Source organism: Microtus pennsylvanicus, chromosome 14 (genome assembly GCF_037038515.1).
Source record: "Microtus pennsylvanicus isolate mMicPen1 chromosome 14, mMicPen1.hap1, whole genome shotgun sequence".
Lineage (NCBI taxonomy): Eukaryota > Metazoa > Chordata > Mammalia > Rodentia > Cricetidae > Microtus > Microtus pennsylvanicus.
In genome coordinates this window covers 52,803,831-52,823,838 of record NC_134592.1, presented here as the reverse complement: position 1 = coordinate 52,823,838, position 20,008 = coordinate 52,803,831, and the positions used below count along the sequence as shown (strand labels likewise).

General features: G+C 42.7%; 1 protein-coding gene across 1 annotated transcript; it reads left to right on the top strand.

The window, feature by feature from the left end:
• The first annotated feature begins 5,164 nt into the window (after positions 1–5,164).
• Positions 5,165–14,247, top strand: Pnn (pinin, desmosome associated protein). Its single transcript, XM_075947563.1, has 9 exons — positions 5,165–5,343; positions 5,988–6,059; positions 6,748–6,816; positions 7,226–7,298; positions 7,402–7,496; positions 7,631–7,706; positions 10,518–10,673; positions 10,752–10,890; positions 11,834–14,247. Exons 1-9 carry the CDS (start codon positions 5,231–5,233, stop codon positions 13,198–13,200), a joined length of 2,160 nt encoding a protein of 719 aa, XP_075803678.1. The 5' UTR covers positions 5,165–5,230; the 3' UTR covers positions 13,201–14,247.
• The last annotated feature ends 5,761 nt before the right edge of the window (positions 14,248–20,008 follow it).

Genomic DNA, 20,008 nt, shown 5'->3' with positions numbered 1-20,008 from the left:
GCCGGGAGCGGGGCGTGAGCAATTTCCGGTCTGGGGGTGAGCGACTTCCGGTGTTCTGCCGGGCTCTGGGAGGGGGGGTGATAAAGGAGTTGCTACCGACTAGCCCAGGTTCTCACCAGGACGAGGCAGAGTCGAGGTGCCCTAGGGATGGAGGGTAAACCCAAGGGGTCTGCCTTGGAAGTGGGGCGTAGTGATTCATGCATGTAATCCCACCCAGCACTCTGAGGCAGGAGGATTGCCTTGAGTTTGAGACCAGCATAAATTACAAAATGAGACCTCTGTCAAAAATAAATAAATAAATACATTGCAGAAAATCTGTTTGGGCAGGCTGTGGTAGCTCACAGCCTTTAATCCCAGCACTCGAGAGGCAGAGGCAGGAGGATCTCTTTGAGTTGGAGGCCTACCTTGTCTACAGAACGAGTTCTACGATAGGGTCCAAAGCTAAACAGAGAAACCCTGTCTCCAGAAACAAAACAAACAAAAATGTTTCTGCTATCTCGGTGTTAATTATAAAACGTGGGCCGGGGCTGGAGAGATGGCTCAATGGTTAAGAACATTGCCTGCTCTTCCAAAGGTCCTGAGTTCAATTCCCAGCAACCACATGGTGGCTCACAACCATCTGTAATGGGGTCTAGTGTCCTCTTCTGGCCTGCAGGCATACATGCACACAGAATACTGTATATATAATAAACAAATAAATAAGTAAGTAAATATTAAAAAATAAATAAAACGTGGGCCGGAGGGATGGCTGGGTGGTTAAGAGAACTTAAACTCGGTTCTCAGCACCCACATTGAGTGCCTCTCGACTGTCTGTAAGTCCAGCTTCTGTAAGTCCAGCTACAGGGGAGGATCTGATTCCTTTGGCCACAATGGCACTTAGGAGCCCATGTGGACACACAACACTGATAAAGTGGCAAGAGGAATAAGATCTGTCATCTGTAGCTAAATGGTTTGTGACCCATTTGAGCATCTTGAGGTGTAAGACCCTGTCTCATAAACGGAAAGAATGAATGAATTGGGGGTACGGGAAGAGTGTCTCTGCACAGCTCAAGCTGACTTCAACCTTTGGGCTCCTCCAGTCTCACAAGTGCTGCTGTTGAAAGTTTGCATCAGCACACCTGCTTCTAAACGCTGCTCAGACTGCAAATATCAGATTACAAAAACAAACAAAAAACCTGAAAGCCATCTTGACTGCAAAGATTTTGGGAGTTGGATTCAAGGGACAAGTAGAGCTCCCTCCAATGCAAATTCCTGACGTTCTCAAAGGACATTTTCCCTGCAATCTTTCTAGAAAAAGTTCTTCAGAAACTTGGAATCATTGTTATTTAGAACAACTGCATAGGTTTGTTTGTTCTGTTTTCCTAAAAAGTTCCTTCTTTAGATTAATTTATGTCATTCATCATATGAATCAAACATAAAAGTTCCACCTGAAAGCCACACGGGGGTGATTTAGCCTGTAATCACGGAGGTTCAGAGACTTTCAGCACGAGGCACCGCTCCGTTCTCACCAGCAGCAGCCTGGAGGATTTCCATGATCTCTTTTTCTTTTTTCTTTTTTTTTAAATATTTATTTATTTATTATGTATACAATATTCTGTCTGCAGACCAGAAGAGGGCACCAGATCTCATTACAGATGGTTGTGAGCCACCATGTGGTTGCTAGGAATTGAACTCAGGACCTTTGGAAGAGCAGGCAATGCTCTTAACCGCTGAGCCATCTCTCCAGCCCCTCTTTTTTTGTTTTTTAGAGACAGGGTTTTCTCTGTGGCGTTGGATCCTGTCCTGGAACTAGCTCTTGTAGACCAGGCTGGCCACAAACGCACAGAAATCTGCCTGCCTCTGCCTCTGCCTCCCAAGTGCTGGGATTAAAGGCGTGCACCACCACGGCCCAGCAATGATCTCTTTTTTAAAAGATTTTTTTTTATTCGAGACAGGGTTTCTCTGTAGCTTTGCAGCCAATCCTGGAACTCACTCTGTAGACCAGGTTGGCCTTGAACTCACAGAGATCCATCTGTCTCTGCCTCTCGAATCCTGGGATTAAAGGTGTGTGCCACCCAGCAAAATTTATTATTAATTTTTTATGTGCATGGGCGTTTTGCCTACATGTATGTTTATGCACCATTTACACGCCTGGTGCCCTTGAAACCCAGAACAGGGCATCAGACACCCTAGAACTGGAGCTTCAGATGGTTGTGAGCTGCCATGTGGGTGCCAGGAATCAAATGCCAATCCTCTGGAAGAACAATCAGTATTCTTAATCACTGAGCCATCTCTCCAGTCGCATACATTTATTTTATTCCTAATTGTGTGTATGTGTATGTACAGGTGCACGGGCGTGGGTGTGGATGCTCCGGAGGCCAGAAGGTGGAGGACCCCAGAGAACTGGATTTACAAATAATTGTGAACTTCCTGATATTGCAGAATAGTCCTTTACACTGAGTGAAGGCATGTCACTGTGATTGCTTTAACAAAGAGCCGAATGGTCAATAGCTAGCCTGGAAGAGGGCTCAGTGAAGAAAAAAAGGAGTCACCTCTAGACACAGAGGAAGCAGGACATGCAGGAGAGAGAAAAGCCACAAGCCATGGAACTGCATGTAGATTAACAAAAATGGGTTAATTTAAGTTATAAAAGCTAGTTAGAAACAATCCTAAGCCAAGGCTAAGCTTTCATACTTAATAAGTCTCTGTGTCATGATTCGGGGGCTGATGGTTCAAAAAGCCATGCTACTACCTGATATGGGTGCTGAGAACCAGACTTGCATCCTTGGCAGGAACAGCAACAATTTTTTGTTTGTTTTGGGTTTTGAGACAGGGTTTCTCTGTGTAGCCCTGGCTGTCCTGGAACTCGCTCTGTAGACCAGGCTGGCCTAGAAATCACAGAGATCCACCTGCCTCTGCCCCATGAGTGCTGGGATTAAAGGTGTGTGCCACCACTGCCTGGCATCTGCAACCAATCTTTAATGCTGAGCTGTTTCTCCAACCCTCAAGTGCTAGGATTACAGGCGTGCTCCACCAGTCCCAATACTAAGTAGGGTTCTGGTAAGGTCATTAAACTATCCCACTGTGTTAGAAACATAAACTTGTGTCTTCCCACAGTGTTAGGATTTACTTGTCTGATGAGATGACTCAGAGGGAAAAGGCACCTGCCACACCAAGACTGACATATTACATGCCACACAGTTTATATAAGTATATACAAGCCGGGCGATGGTGGCGCACGCCTTTAATCCCAGCACTCGGGAGGCAGAGGCAGGCGGATCTCTGTGAGTTCGAGACCAGCCTGGTTTACAGAGCTAGTTCCAGGACAGGCTCCAAAACCACAGAGAAACCCTGTCTCGAAAAACCAAAAAAAAAAAAAAAACAAGTATATACAGACTTTGTCTTCAGCTCTGTAGAGGTGGGTCATCATTTGAGAGAACTGGTAATCTGTAACTCCAGTGCCTGTGATCCAACACCTACTTCTGTTCTCTGGGGGTATCAAGCATGGATGTAGTGTACAAACATGCATGTGGGTAAAACACTCATACACACAAAATAATTATAAAATTTAAAAGATCCTGTCTTCAATTATATAAGCAACTCAGTGATACCATGTTTACAGTTAGAATTAGTTTTCAAACTTTATAACCTCTCACTCAATCTTTGTTTTCTGTAGCACTTCTTGCTAAGGTGCTATATCATTTTTTTAAAGATGTATTTATTTATTGTGTATACAGTGTTCTGCCTGAATGTATGCCTGTATGTCAGAAAAGCACCAGCTCTCATTACAGATGGTTGTGAGCCACCATGTGGTTGCTGGGAACTGAACTCAGCACCTCTGGAAGAGCAGTCAGAGCTGTTAACCTCTGAGCCACCTCCCAACCCCTATATCATTCACTTCTTTATATTAATATCTTCACACTTCCCTCTCCCATGCTTTTTCAAAGATTTTTCTCTCATCCTTCTTTTTCTCCACCTCCTCCTTCTTTTCTTCTTCTCTTTCTCCTTCTTTTTCGGGGAGGATGAGTGGCAATTGTATTCGAGACAGGGTTTCTCTATATATTGCTGGATATCCCCGAACTCATTCTGTAGATCAGGCTGGCCTCGAACTCAGAGATCTGTCTGCCTCTGCCTCCCAAGTGGCTGTTTTTGTTTTGTTAGAGAGAGGGTTTTCTCTGTCTTGCCCTGGCTGTCCTGTTTTGTAGATGACGGGTTCTGTAACATTTACTATTTAATAAGATAGTGAAATTCTTCCTCACCTATCCAACTGTGGGCCTCTGCATAAATAGTATACAGGTTAAGACAAAATTACCGTTACTAAAAACAAAAACTGTCCTTTCTTTCACAAGCAATCCTCTAAGGTTTTGACCTGTGTGCATCATTTTCTGAACTACAACCTGTCCATTCATTCTGGAACAAAACCAGCTCCAATGTTGGTATTGCAGGGAGGTGAGATTGGAATCTGGAAAACACACAGCAAAAAACTGGCCACTTCCCCAGACTCACTATTAAATTAGCCGGCTCTAGGCTAGGTGAAGAGGCCTTGCTCGGGTCAGATCATAAAGTACCTCTCAAAAGAGACTTGATCTGCTTGACCTAGGAAAACCAACGCCTCAATTTCCTTATCATTAATAACCATTTTATTCAAGTTTTCAGTTCTTATCGACCAAGGCATGCAAAGTTATTTGCAGTGTCCACAACAATTATTAACTGTTGAGATGAAGACTCGTGGTTCTTTCCTTTACAGCCCGTTCACTTTAATGAAAAGCAGCCAGCGCCTCCGGAGCTGCACATGCACAACAACCATAACTTGCCATGCCCTTTCTAATGAAATCTCTTGTGGAGGGAAAGAGGGAAGATACGGTGGTTCCCGTCCCACGGGTGGTGTCAGCAGATGTTTAAAATCACTATAAAATCGGCGGCATCGCAAACTCAAGGGGCCGCCTTCCCGGATCCGCCAGCCCGGGTCTAGCACGCCGACGTAGTCCCACCCCGCTCTGCGCCAGAAGCGGAGCGCAACCACCCGCCGGCAGCAAGGGGAGGGGCCGACCGCCCTGCCGGCTTCTCATTGGTCCGGAGTCACGGAGCGGCAAGCGTCTTCCCCTTCCGGTCCCTGGGTGGTGGAGGCCCGGAAGCTCCCGCCTGCGCTCATTGGCTGGGGCGAGCTGTCAGTCATCCCGCGTCCGGCGGCGGGCGCGGCGCGGCAGTGCGCGGCCTGTAGAGCACTCGCGAAGCCTGCTGCAGAGAGAAGATGGCGGTCGCGGTGAGAACTTTGCAGGAGCAGCTGGAAAAGGCCAAAGAGAGCCTCAAGAACGTGGACGAGAATATCCGCAAGCTCACCGGCCGGGACCCAAACGATGTGAGGTGAGTGTCGGACGTAACGTGCGAGGTCGGCGAGGCACTTCTCGCGTCGGGGCGAACCGGGGCGGGAGGGCAGCCGGCCGGTTGTGGGCCGGCCGGGGTCATGAGGCCACTTTCCCGGGCAGCGGCCGAGCATGCTTCTCGGCTAAGTACGGGAGACGCCATCTCTACGCCCTAGGGCGCTGAGCACCGGTGCTGACCGAGGAAGAGCGAGCCTGGCTGCGCGGCATGGCTTCCGCACCCGTGGGAAGGCCGAGCCCACGGCTTCCCGCCCTTGGCGCTGCAGGCCCGGAACTGCAGTACAAAGCCCCTTTCCACCCCGGCGGCCCCCAGCCCGGGCCAAACCGGAGACCCTCGGGGGACGCGAGTGGCCGCCTCTTCCAGTTCTGGCCTAGGTGTCCCTCTCTTTGGGCGGGCAGATAGGAGCTAATCCAATCGAGCCTTATTAATGTGTTACGGCCTCGAGATAAATGTATTTTCCGAAATACTGGTCTTGGGGAAATAAGGAAGAGGAATGTAATTTCCAGTTTCAGAGAAGTGGATCCGAAACTCGGTTTTCCTTAGGGCGTGCCATGCCTGTGGAAGTCTATGATGCCCTTGCATTTGTTTAAAGAAGGGCTTGTGCACTGATTATAAATCTCTTACAGGCCCATCCAAGCCAGATTGCTGGCCCTTTCTGGTCCTGGTGGAGGTAGAGGACGTGGTAGTTTATTGCTAAGGTAAGATCTTTCATGTATGTTAAATAATGATAAATTTATAAACTTAACTATGAGGAGCTGGGGTGGTGGCGCACACCTTTGATCCCCGTACTCAGGAGGCAGATGAATCTATTGAGTTTGAGGCCAGCCTTATCTAAAAAGCGAGTTCCACGACAGCCAGAGTGTTATACATTGAAACCCTGTCTTGGGGAGAAAAAAAAAAGTCAGATTGAACCAAATATATGACAGATGGAATGACCTGCTAGGTTTTTAATAAACGTAATGGAAAAGTAGAGGTTAGAGTATTAATGAGAGCCGGGCGGTGGTGGCGCACCCCTTTAATCAGGGTAGTAGTCAGGAGGCCGAGGCAGGTGGATCGAGGCCAGCCTGGTCTACAGGATAGCTAGGGCTGTTACAGAGAGAAACCCTGGCTCACCCCCCAAAAAGTATTAATAAGAACAGGTTCATAAAACCTTTATTGTATTTTTAAATACCGTCAATGCTTTTTGACTTCTGCGAATATAATTGGTGGTAGAGTGTTGATCTGTAGAAGGGGAGACAGCAACATTGTCCTGTGAATGCTCACTTAAGTTTACTGCATTTGGAAAGGTTTTTATTTACTATGAAGTCAATTAAGTTCTCTCACCAACTAGAAATATCAGTTTAACTTGTGTTTCTCAAGCTTTCTGTTGAATGTTTTTCATTGCAGGCGTGGATTCTCAGATAGTGGAGGAGGACCCCCAGCCAAACAGAGAGACCTGGAAGGGGCAGTCAGTAGGTATGTTTTCAGAAGATTTGTGAAGCATCAATACCTGCCTTGTTTTCTGGGACACGACGGATATTCCTGCATTTGTATTAAGATTTAGCAGCCTATCACCTCTCCCTGGAGTCCCTTGGTGTTTGACCTATGCTAGCCAGTGTCTTAGAAAAGTCAGTAAGATTAGAAGATGTAACTTAACACTCTCTGTTTTGTTAATCATTTTGAAATCGTTGTGAGAAATGTTGGTACCATAAGAGAGCAGAATTTGAGCGTTTTTGCTTATATTTTTTTCACTGACAAAAAAGTAAAAGAGGTGAAAACCGATGGAATGTGGCTTCTGGAGCTGAGTTCCAGAAAACTCCTCTGCCTTTGGTTATGTGTGCACTTGATTGTTCCTTGATCACTTAGATTATTTTTCCTGTGATAGGCTGGGTGGGGAGCGGCGAACAAGAAGAGAATCACGCCAGGAGAGCGACCCAGAAGATGATGATGTTAAAAAGGTATTGAAATTAAATACTAGAGGATGAACATGATTCACAGTGCATTTTGAGAAGCATGTTCCCCATGTGCAGAAAATCACAAAGACTTCCTTTTCTCTTGTAGCCAGCGCTGCAGTCTTCCGTTGTAGCTACCTCCAAAGAGCGCACACGTAGAGACCTCATCCAGGACCAAAACATGGATGAAAAGGGGAAGCAAAGGTATCTGCAGGACATGTCAGATAGTAGAGTACTTTTAAAAAATTACATTTTGTTAAATGCCTATAGGATCTCTTTAAAAACGGCAGATTTTGTGTTGATTTTGCAGACGTTGATTTTCTTTTGCTGTTTTTTAGGAATCGACGAATATTTGGCTTGTTGATGGGCACCCTTCAAAAATTTAAACAAGAATCTACTGTTGCAACTGAAAGGGTATTGGTGCAATTTTGTTTTTTTTCATTTACTCATTGCTAAATGGGGACTAATGTTCTTTTGGGGGGGGGGGTGTTTGGTTTTTTCGAGATAGGGTTTCTCTGTGGCTTTGGAGCCTGTCCTGGAACTAGCTCTGTAGGACCAGGCTGGTCTCGAACTCACAGAGATCCGCCTGCCTCTGCCTCCCGAGTGCTGGGATTAAAGGCGTGCACCACCATCGCCCGGCGGGACTAATGTTCTTAAAAAGAGCTTGATAATTCTCATTGCTCTTGTGCTGAGGGCTTTTGCTGTGAGGCCCTAGCTCAGCTGGTATTGAGTGTGTGTGTGTGTGTGTGTGTGTGTGTGTGTGTGTGTGTGTGTGTGTATCAGAGAATGACCTTGACCTCTTTGCTCCTGCTTCCGCCTTAGAAGTGCTGGGGTTGGCTTGCTGGTTGGCTGGCTGGGTTACCTGCCTGCCTTTGAGTTTCTGAGATGGGAGCTTCACTGTGTAGCTCTGTGTTGAAACTCACTATGTAGACTAGGCTAGCCTCAGATCTGCCTGCTTCTGCCTCCTGAATGCCAGGGCTAAAGATGTGAGCCACCATTCCTGGCTTTCTAATAGGATTTTGCCTTTATTTTATGTGTATGGGTGCTGCCTTTATAAATGTTTGTGCACTTTGTACAGTACATGTGGAGGCAAGAAGAGGTTGTTAGGACTGGAGGGCATAGAGCTGTGAGCTGCCTTGTGGGTGCTTACAATCAAGTGCAGGTCCTCTGATGTGTGTTTTTTTATCTCAGCCGTTTTAACCAATCAAAGAAAAGATTTTTATTTATTTATTTTTTTTTTGAGACATTGTCTTAGGTTGTCCAGGCTGATGATCTTAATTCTTAAGATACTCTGTTTTTTTATTGTCTATTTCTATGTGGTCACATATATTACATGTTGTCTTGTGTAGATAACAGGAAAATTTACATGTAGGCCCAAAGGATTGACATCCAGTAGTTAGCAAACACCTTCATTCGCTAGTCCATCTCACCTGACCCTGGCCTTGAACTCTGATTTCACCTATGTTAGTGATATGCTGGAACACTTTATCAGCTTTAAAGCTCCTATTCATAGTAGAAGCCTGTCTCAAAAATTCTGTCCTGGGGAGACTTGGTAGAGTTTTTGCCCAGGATAATTAAGGCCCTAGGTTCAGTTCCCGGTACAACCCTGGCCCTCCTACCATTACCGGGGGAAAGGGGGATTTTCTTTAAAGAACACGGGAATACAAGATAAAATCTAAGGAAACACTAGAACCTTCAAAATTTCTTTTATTTTCAACCGAATTTTTTTAAAATGTTCTTTGTATAGTCATAAAGAGCCCGAACCTGTAAATATTGAGAGCATAAGTTCTGGCCTAAGCTCTAACAGCCTTATCGTGGGTTTTTTGTTTTTTAAGAATCTTTATTATTTATTTAACTTTATGTGAATTGGTGTGAAGGTGTCAGATCCCCTGGAACTTTTAGGACTTGAACCTGGGGTCCTCTGGAAGAGCAGTCAGTGCTCTTAACCACCAAACCATCTCTCCAGCCCCCTCATTGTGGGGTCTTAGTACAGTCCTAATTACTTAGGTATCACTTTTTTGGGGGGAGGGTTTAATTACATTTATTTATGTGGTAGGGACGTGTATTGAGTGAGGTCGGAGAGCAGCTTTTGGGAGTTGGTTATCTCCCTCCAAGATGTGGGTTTGGGGATGGAACTCAGGTTATCAATCAGGCTTTGATGGCATTCACCTTTACCTCTTGAGACATCTTACTGGCTCTAGGTCTCAAATTTTTCTTCAAATAAGGAGTTTGGGGCTTTGCGACTAATTCAAGTATTTGGTTTTGATTTTGTCTTTTTTTTTTTTTAAATATTTATTTATTTATTTATTTATTATGTATACAATATTCTGTCTGTGTGTATGCCTGCAGGCCAGAAGAGGGCACCAGATATCATTACAGATGGTTGTGAGCCACCATGTGGTTGCTGGGAATTGAACTCAGGACCTTTGGAAGAGCAGGCAATGCTCTTAACCTCTGAGCCATCTCTCCAGCCCCCTGATTTTGTCTTTTTGAAATAGGGTCTCATGTAATCCAGGCTGGCTTGGAACTACCTATGTAACTAAGAATGACCTTAGTTATTGGTCTTCCTGCCTCCCATGCCCACATGATGGAATTACAGGCATTAAATCACCACGACTGGTTCAAGGGTTGTAATTGAGTCTTATTGCACACTCCAAGGCAATCCTTACCACTCTAGAAGCAAAAGGCTGCCCTTTGCAGTTTATTTCATTTGGCCTCTATACATTTTTATTTCGGTACATTCAGTGCAACTGATGTTAATGCTTCTGTGGGAAAACTAACAGGGAAGAGGGAGGTGTAGATGCCACCACAGGCCTGTGGGGGTAATAGTGCATACCCCACCATGTGCTCTGGGAGTGGAACTCAGTTGCCCAGGTCTGGGCAGCAAGTGCCTTTATCCAGTGAGCCATCCTGCAGACAAATGTTAAGTAATATCAAAGAAACTTTTATCATACAGAGGGGTGGCTAATCTTTTGTGACTAATGACTTTCAAATTTAGATATTTATGGGGAAGGGCCTTAGTCATGATTTCTTGAAATTGCAATCATTCCCAAATACTAAGTTCAAATTACTAGTATCTGGAAGTGTGATGCAGATAAAAGTGTGCAAATAAATTTATTTAGTAAAATTGTAAGTTTTAGGTAATCAAAACATAACAGTGTTTTTATTGTAATTGAACAAAAACCTTGATTATCTTATATACTAAGTCGGGCTATTTATTTTTAGCAAAAGAGACGCCAAGAAATTGAACAAAAACTTGAAGTTCAGGCTGAAGAAGAGAGAAAACAAGTGGAAAATGAGAGGCGAGAACTGTTTGAGGAGAGACGTGCCAAACAGACAGAACTGAGGCTTCTGGAGCAGAAAGTTGAGCTTGCGCAGCTGGTGAGCCGTGTTTTATAAGTCCTAAGTTAGGTGATCCTTCATGTTTACAGACAGCTGACCTTTTTACATTTTCTTTAGCAAGAAGAATGGAATGAGCATAATGCCAAGATAATTAAGTATATAAGAACTAAGACAAAGCCCCATTTATTCTATATTCCTGGAAGAATGTGTCCAGCTACCCAAAAACTAATAGAAGAGTCACAGAGAAAAATGAATGGTAAGTAAATGAAGTCCATTGAATTTTCTTAATGTTAAAATCATACATTCACATATGCCTGTTTCTTAGAAATGATTTAATAGTTCAGTTTTGGGTTGTTTTTATGTTATTCTGAAATTGATAGTGGGGTTAGATAGGGTTTAGGAGTATTTTCTGCATAATTGAGTTTAACTTCAAACTCATTTTGTACATCGTGATTATATATAATAAGATTTTGGAAGATTACTTTGCTTTATAATCTTAGTAGGCACTGAAGAATGCTAAAGAAATAAGACAATTCAGCAGTGGTTATATATGCCTTTAATCCTAGCACTTCAGAGGCAGGCAGATCTCAGTTTGAGGCCAGCCTGGTCTATGGAGTGCGTTCCAAGGCAAAGAAGTCTGTTACACAGAGAAGCCCCCCCCCCAAAAAAAACAAGGCCAAATAAACATAAGTTCACATCAGATATTCATGTGAAGGGCTAGACACTGCTAGGCTGGTAATTAGGCATTTTGTTGTACCTGAGACCAAGAACATTAACTATATTGGTGGTTCTGCTTTAAAAGGTTGATTTTCATCTAGCATGAAGTTCAGGAGCAAAGATGTCCCTGTTATCCTCAGGTAGATGTCCAGGTTTACAAGAGTGTAATTTCTTGGTCTGTAGGTGTCCTGTCAATATTTGATTTTAATGTGTGAGCTTGTAATACATTTACAATAATCAGTATTGTCATTTCTTCAGAACATTCAGGGACTCAAGTTTAGTTCAGCTATGGAGTGCTTGTCTAGCTTGCGTCATAATAAGATCCCTAAATTCAGTTCCCAGCACTGCCCCTCCCAAAAAAAAAGTTACCTAAAATTATAAAAAAATGATTAGGTAACGGTGATAATTTGTGACATGGTATAAAATTACTATTAAGTTTCTTAACCACTATAAGTTGTACATATGTAATTTTTATTGTTTAGCTTTATTTGAAGGTAGACGCATCGAATTTGCAGAACAAATAAATAAAATGGAGGCTAGGCCTAGAAGACAATCAATGAAGGAAAAAGAGCATCAGGTGGTGCGTAATGAAGAACAGAAGGCGGAACAAGAAGAGGGTAAGGTGGCTCAGCGAGAGGAAGAGTTGGAGGAGACAGGTAATCAGCACAATGATGTAGAAATGGAGGAGGCAGGAGAGGATGAGGAGAAGGAAGCAGGTGCAGTTCATAGTGATGCAGAGAAAGAACAGGAGGAGGAGGAGCAAAAGCAGGAACTGGAGGCTAAGATGGAGGAGGAGACTGAGGTAAGAGAAGGTGAGAAGCAGCAGGATAGTCAGCCAGAAGAAGTTATGGATGTGTTAGAGATGGTTGAAAGTGTCAAAAATGTAATTGCTGAGCAGGAAGTGATGGGAAGTAATCAAGTCGAAAGTATAGAGCCTTCAGAAAATGAAACTAGCAAAGAATTGGAGCCAGAGATGGAATTTGATGTTGAGCCAGATAAAGAATGTAAATCTCTTTCTCCTGGAAAAGAGAATATTAATTCTGTGGAAGTGGAAAAGGAGTCTGAGGAAAAAGAAGATAAAGAACCTGAGCCCCAACCTGAGCCAATGGCTCAGCCTCAGCCCCCGCCTCAGCCCTTTCCCCAGAGCCAGCCCCATTCTCAGCCCCAACCCGTACTCCAGTCCCAGCCTCTCTCTCAGCCTGAGATTTTGCCATTAACAGTTTTGCAGCCTCCGCTTCAGGTGATTCAGGAGCAAGGGAATCTCCTACCTGAGCGGAAGGATTTTCCTATAGAGTCTATAAAACTCCCTGAGGTGCCTCTAGAACCAGTCTTGACAGTACATTCAGAAAACAAAAATAAAAACAAAACTAGGAGCAGAAGCAGAGGTCGGGCACGAAATAAGACAAGCAAGAGTAGAAGCCGGAGCAGCAGCAGCAGCAGCTCCAGTAGCAGCTCCACCAGTAGCAGCAGTGGCAGCAGTTCCAGCAGTGGCAGTAGCAGTAGTCGAAGCAGCTCGAGCAGCAGTTCCAGCAGCAGTGGAAGCAGCAGCAGAGACAGCAGCAGCAGCACTAGCAGTAGCAGTGAGAGTAGAAGTCGCAGTAGGGGCCGAGGACATAACCGAGATAGGAAGCACAGGAGGAGCGTGGACCGGAAGCGAAGGGACACTTCAGGGCTAGAGAGAAGTCACAAGTCTTCCAAAGGTGGTAGTAGTAGAGATACGAAAGGATCAAAGGATAAGAATTCCCGATCTGACAGAAAAAGGTCTATCTCAGAGAGTAGTCGATCAGGCAAAAGATCTTCAAGAAGTGAAAGAGACCGAAAATCAGACAGGAAAGACAAAAGGCGTTAATGGAAGAAGCCAGGCTTTCTTAGCCTATTTGCAGCAGAAGATTTGATGAGTGAAAAGGATTACCTTGTAAGGAGGATGCTGCCTTAAGAATTGCATGTTGTAAAAATTCTTTTTGGAAAATACAGACTGTTTGTTTACCAGACATTCTTGTACTTTTTGCATAATTTTGTAAGAGTTATTTATCAAAATTATGTGAGGTTCTAAAATATGTAAAAATAATAATAATAAAAAAGATTACCATCCCTTGTCATCTTTTTTAAATGCCCCATTACTCCTCAGTCAGAATCTGTATATTTTAATAGGTAAATCTTTAACTCGTTCCTTTATGTTCTGTACCATACATTGCTTTTGTAGAAATAAATGTGCATCTTCCATTATTTTTGAGATGTCCTTGTTAACACTTGTATAATAAATATCTTTATATCATTTTCAGTTTTTGTCACAAGATACTGAACATGATTAGAATGTTTTTGAAAGTTTCATCACTTGGATTTGCCTGAAAATAGTTATTTTGAGTTACCAGGTCTTTACAGCTTTGACGGGGAATAGTTCTTTTAAAACATTTAAATATTTCCTATCTTACTATTTTAATCTAAGCATTTTCCTGTTTTTCATTTACTCCATTCAGTTGGTAGATAACTTAAACAGTATAATTTGGTTGTCATTTCATGATTATGGGAGCATCGTTCTTGTCCTTACAACTACTTGTGTGATAACAGCATAGTGTATAAATCTGTTAGAGTTATCACCTCCTGGGTGGTGGGGGGTAAAAGTATCTTTTAAACTTGGTTTTTGAATTTGTGGTCTTGTCTTTTCCGTTGGCTATAACTGAAACATGCCAATTTGTGTTCTCAAGAAGTTTTGTTTAAGGAAGTATTGTATGAAAGTTCACACAATGAAGGAAGCTCATCTAGACTTGACTATGTAAACAAGATAACACACAAGTGTACCAAGTGATTATTAACCTTGTTTATAAATTTGTATGGACTTGGAGTATCTGTTGCCCATTACTATATATGTGCAAATAAATGTGGCTTAGACTTGTGACTGTTTAAGATTAGTACTTGTATTAACGTTCTGATGCATATGAGAGCATTTAAATGACAGTGACTATTTTTGAGTTGATATTTTAACATTGTAGCTTTAGCTTGACTTTAAATATTAAGTATGCCGTCTACAAGTAAACAGTTTGCGTGAAAAAAGAACAAACATCTTCATTTAGTTTTGTGTCTGTACAATCCATGTGTTAAAGCAAATGCGAAAAGAATTTTTAAGAATCCTTTTCTTGCCAGGCAATGGTGTTGCTCGCCTTTAACCCCAACACTCAGGAGGCAGAGACAGGCAGATCTCTGTTGAGTACGAGGCCAGCCTGTTCTACAGAGCAAGTTCCAGGACTGGCTGTATAGCTACTGAGACCCCCCCCCCCCCAAAAAAAATCCTTTTCTTGGGTAAAATGAAAAAAAATTAAACTATAGAACCACCTATACTCATGAGCCTGTTTAAACCAAGACCAGCCTAACAACTTGTACTCTGGGTAAAACATTACACCTTGTCCTGTGCAGTGGAACAGGTTGGTAAAGGAATGACTAGATTTAAAATGGCTGAGGAGGAAAAAAGTTTGACCTGTCTTTTAAAGCACATGGGTTTACGGAATGGGGAGAACCTCTAAGGAAGGAGTACTCAATAACATTTTTGACTTAAATATGTTTGTCTGTGTGGGTATGTGCAGGTGCCAAGGAAGCCAGAAGACATTGGATCCCTTGGAGTGAGAGTGCTCAGTGTGGCTGCTGAGGACCAAACTTGAGTCCTCCGCTAGAGCAGTTAGGAACTCATAACTCTTGATGACGTTAGTGTATGTTGAGAGCCTGTGTACTGGAATAGAGCTGTAGAGCAGTGCCTAGAGCATGCTAGGCCCTGGGTGCAGCCATGGTGTGATACAAGTTTTGTTTATTTCTGTTGTTTTCATGATTAACATTCAGTTTAGGGTCTTGTATTGGCTGAACACATCTCCAATACTGAGTTGGACCTGAAGCCTTGGGGGTTTTTTTTGGATTTTTTTTTTTTTCATTTAAGACAAGGTTTCTCTGTAACTGGGTGTCCTGGAACTCATTCTGTAGATAGACTGGCCTAGAACTCTGATCTGCTAGTCCAAACCCTCATTTTTTTACCTGGGAAATTTGAACAATTTTCATGTTTATGAAGAATATAAACAAGCCGGGTAATGGTGGCGCACACCTTTAATCCCAGCACTCGGGAGGCAGAGGCAGGCGGATCTCTGGGAGTTCGAGACCAGCCTGGTCTACAGAGCTAGTTCCAGGACAGGCTCCAAAGCCACAGAGAAACCCTGTCTCGAAAAACCAAAAAAAAAAAAAAAAATATATATATATATAAACATTTAATCTCAGCTAGTGGATAATGACCAAAGGAGTATAATTCATAAGAAGAAAGGAGTAATTTATAATTTCCACTTAAAGCTTTATAAGTATTAAGCACTATATTTATATGCATTTTTCAACTGGAAGGCTTAGTTTTTTTTAAATTTAATATTTTTTTCACTACTCAGTGTGTTTGTAGGCCAGAGGAAGGTGTCAGGTCCCTCAAGCTGGAGTAACAGGCAGTCTTGAGTTCCCTTTTGGGTGCTAGTAGGTGGGTGCTGAGCCGTTTTTCCAGCCCATGGAGGCTTCTTAGCGTGTATATACATTTCACATGTATATGACATATTTGTTCCTCTTGGCCCTTGTCCCACTCTTCATTCTCTTCCCAAATAGTCTCCTTTCATTTTCTTATTTTTAGTGACTTTCCAAATTTAATTAGGAACTTTCCAAGTTTAATTGTAAGAGCACAGGTATGTAAATGTCTCCCCAGTAGGCATTAACTGTAGATCTTAGGGAGAAGGGTTTGTGACCCCTTGACTAAGATTCTTTGTGTATGTGTGTGTGCATTTAAGTATTGTGAATTCTCCTGGACTAAACAGAAAAATCATGTCTTGAGAAAAAATAGTTGTGAATTCATGGCTAGTGATATGGCCCAGCAATTAAAAATGCTTGGCAAACATGGCCGATGGTGGCCCTCACCTTTAATCCCAGCACTTGAGAGGCAGAGACAGGCAAATCTTTGAATTCATGGCCAGCCTGGTCTACAGAGCAAGATCCAGGACAGGCTCCAAAGCCAAAAAAAAAAAAAAATATTGCCCAATAAATCTGAGTTTGATCCCTGGAACCGATCTCTTGCAAATGTACATCTCTATTCACAAATACATATACACATACAATAGTAATAAAAAGTTTTTAGGGCTGGAGAGACGGCTCAGTGGTTAAGAGCATTGCCTGCTCTTCCAAAGGTTCTGAGTTCAATTCCCAGCAACCACATGGTGGCTCACAACCATCTGTAATGAGGTCTGGTGCCCTCTTCTGGCCTGCAGGCATACACACAATTATTGTATACATAATTAATAAATATTAAAAAAATAAAATAGTAAGTTTTTACTTTGATTGACAGCCCATATCTTTTTATGGGCCTCATGTAACCCAGATGTTTACCGTGACTCCCAGTGTAGGCAAGCACTCTGCCTATTATAAACTGCTTTGCAAGGGCCTGGGAAGATGGCTCAGCAGATAAGAGCACTGGCTGTTCTTCCAGAGGTCCTGAGTTCAGTTCCCAGCAACACACAATGACATGCAACCATCTAGAGTGGGATCTGATGCCCTCTTCTTACAAAGTCCTGCATGCAGATAGAACACTAAATCTTAACTTCTTCAACCTTAACAGTATCCCACAGTCCTTGAGCGTAAAGGAGCCTGTGAGCAATACATTCAAGCTCCCTTCAAATGGATGTCTGTTCTAGTGTGTGCTCGGGGACTTCTAATATAGCCATAGTATGGTCATGGCTGCCTACCTTTGTGTTTCAAAGCGGAGTTATGTGGTCACTGATTTCGTTGTAGGTAAAATGACCTAGAAAATTATGATTAAGGTCTCCTATGTGTTCCTTATTTCCTTCTCCACTTAACCCATAATCAGTTGCATTTTCCTGATCTTTATTTTGAGCATATTGATATCTATCACTTTAGGGGCTAGAAAGATGGGTTTTTCCAGAGAGCCTGAGTTAATTTCCCAGCACTCACGCCAGGCTGATAAAACTTCTATAACCCCAGCTTTAGAGTATTTGACATCCTGACATCCTCTTCTAGTTTCCTCAGACACTTCTATATACACAAAACAAAAATTTTTTTTTTGCTTTTAAAGACATGTTTTTTCTGTGTAGTCCTGGAAATTCATCTGTAGAGTAGGCTGACCTTGAACTCAGAAATTCACCTGCCTCTGCCTCCTGAGTGCTGAGATCAAAGGTATGCACCACCACCACCTGCCTTCAAACACAAGTTTTTTAGAAGTCTTAAAAATCTCATTAAAAAAAATTATTTTACAATGTCTTACTAAGGTCACTTTCCTTTGCTTGTCTATCATTTTGTCAACAAAAATTAATCAGAGCTTAACTAAATATTCTCCAGTTACCTTTTATTCTCATGAAATTTTGATAACAGATTTTGTGTCTGTGTGTGTGTGTAGGGGGAGTGTCAATATCGTCTCACACAGCCCAGGCTGGCTTTGGACACAACTGTGGAAGCAAGGAAAACCTTGAAGTCCTGATCCTTTTGCATCCATCACCCAAGTGTTGGGACTATAGGCCTGCATCACTATGGCTTATTTTGACTAATTTTTTTTTTCTTAAGACAGGATCTCACCATGTAACTCTGGCTAGCCTAGAATTCACAATGTAAATCAGACTAGCCTCGAACTCAGAGATGTGACTACCTCTGCGCTTGTATGTGGTTTACGTACACATGAGCGTAAGTCCCAAGGAGGCCAGAGGTGTCAGATTGTTAGGAAGCTAGAGTTAGATTGGGATCCACCACCTGACATGAGTGCTAAGACTTGAACTCTGGTCCTCTGCAAGAGCACTATGTATACTTTTGGTTTGGTTTTTTGAGATGGTTTCTCTGTGTAACCCTGGTTATCCTGGAACTCTGTAGACCAAATGGCCTCAAAGTCACAGATTTGTTTCCTCTGCCTCCCAGATGCTGGGATTAAAGGTGTGCGCCGCCACTGCCCAGTAACAATGTGTATTCTTAACTGCTAAGCCATCTCTCCAGCCTTTGTATTTAGTTTTAATGCAAACTTTAGAATAACTTCTTTTTTTTTTTGTTGTTTTGTTTTTTTGAGACAGGGTTTCTCTGTGGCTTTGGAGCCTGTCCTGGAACTAGACCAGGCTGGTCTTGAACTCACAGAGGTCCGCCTGCCTCTGCCTCCCGAGTGCTGGGATTAAAGGCATGCGCCACCATCGCCCGGCTAGAATAACTTCTTAAGAACCAAAAATTATTTATTTTTGTTTGTTTGTTCATTTGTTTTTGTCTTTCTAGGTAGTGTTTCTCTGTGTGGTCCTGGCTGTTCTGGAACTTGATCTATAGACTTTTTAGTTGTCCTTCTATTAACTTATTTATTTATTATGTATACAGCATTCCTTTCATGTATGTCTGAAGGCCAGAAGAGGGCACCAGACCCCATTGCAGATGGTTGTGAGCCACACCATATGGTTGCTAGGAATTGAGCTCAGGACCTTTGTAAGAACAGTCAGTGCTCTTAACCTCTGAGCCATCTCTCCAGCTCCCTTCTATTAACTTTTAATTTATTTGGGAGTAAATAACATCTTTAGGATGCTGGGTCGATCGAAACAGAAAAAAATTCAGTTTGTTTATTCTGTCACCTATAGTCCTTATGAAAATCTCAATGGTTTTCTTCGTTCAGATTGTACAGTTAAGTTCCTCACAGCTTTTGTGTGTTTGCTGTTATAAATAAAACTTTTGTGCTTTCATTGCATGCCAACTTCATTTATTTAATATGTCGAAACAGCTTTAAATGTCTTCCTAGAATGTAGGAAGCTTCTGTTTTCCTCTTGTCTCCAGAATAGACTCCTGTGATGTTTTCTGACCATACTTTATTGAATCATAGAATCCATCCTCCAGGAAGACAAGAAAATTGCCCTTTGTGTTTGGACCCATTGACATGTTTAACTGGTTTGGATAAGCATCTTTAACTCAGACTGGAACTACAACATTGGTAATTCTGGTCTCAGCCTTCCAACTCCAGGAGTCACACAAACCACTTCCAAGCATGGTCTTTGTTTTGTTTTGAGACAGAGTCTCTGTAGTATGAATAATAAAAATTCAGAAAAAGATATTGGGGTTCAAGTTGAAGATCAGAAAAGCAAAACAGTCAAGCCACTAGAGAAGTAGAGAAGTCTTGCCTCTGCCAAGACTGAGTGACTGCAGACCGAGCCCTGAACCTCTGTCTCCTCCCGTTTTACATTCCCCATTAGTGCTGGGATTAAAGGCGCGTGATTCCCTAGTACTGGGATTAAAGGTGTGAATCACTACCACTGGATCTGTTTCTGTGTAGCCCAGGGTGGCCTTGAACTCATAGCGATCCACCTGCCTCTGTCTCCCGAATCCTGGGGTTAAAGGTGTGTGACATCTCTTCCTGAGCTTTAGTTACTTAGTTTTACCTTCTGATCTTTAGATAACCTTTATTTGTTAAGACATAAAACATCACCGTAGGATCTCTATATAACCTAGCTGTTTTGGAGCTTGCTATATAGACCAGGCTGCCCTCAAATTCACAGAGATCCATAGGCTTGGTTTTTTGAGAATTGTTCCCCACCTCTATACTATCATGAGTACAGATACTTGGATGCCTCATATTCTAGATGGCTTAGTCAAAGGTTAGCCATTTTATGCTCACTTCATATCTATCTATC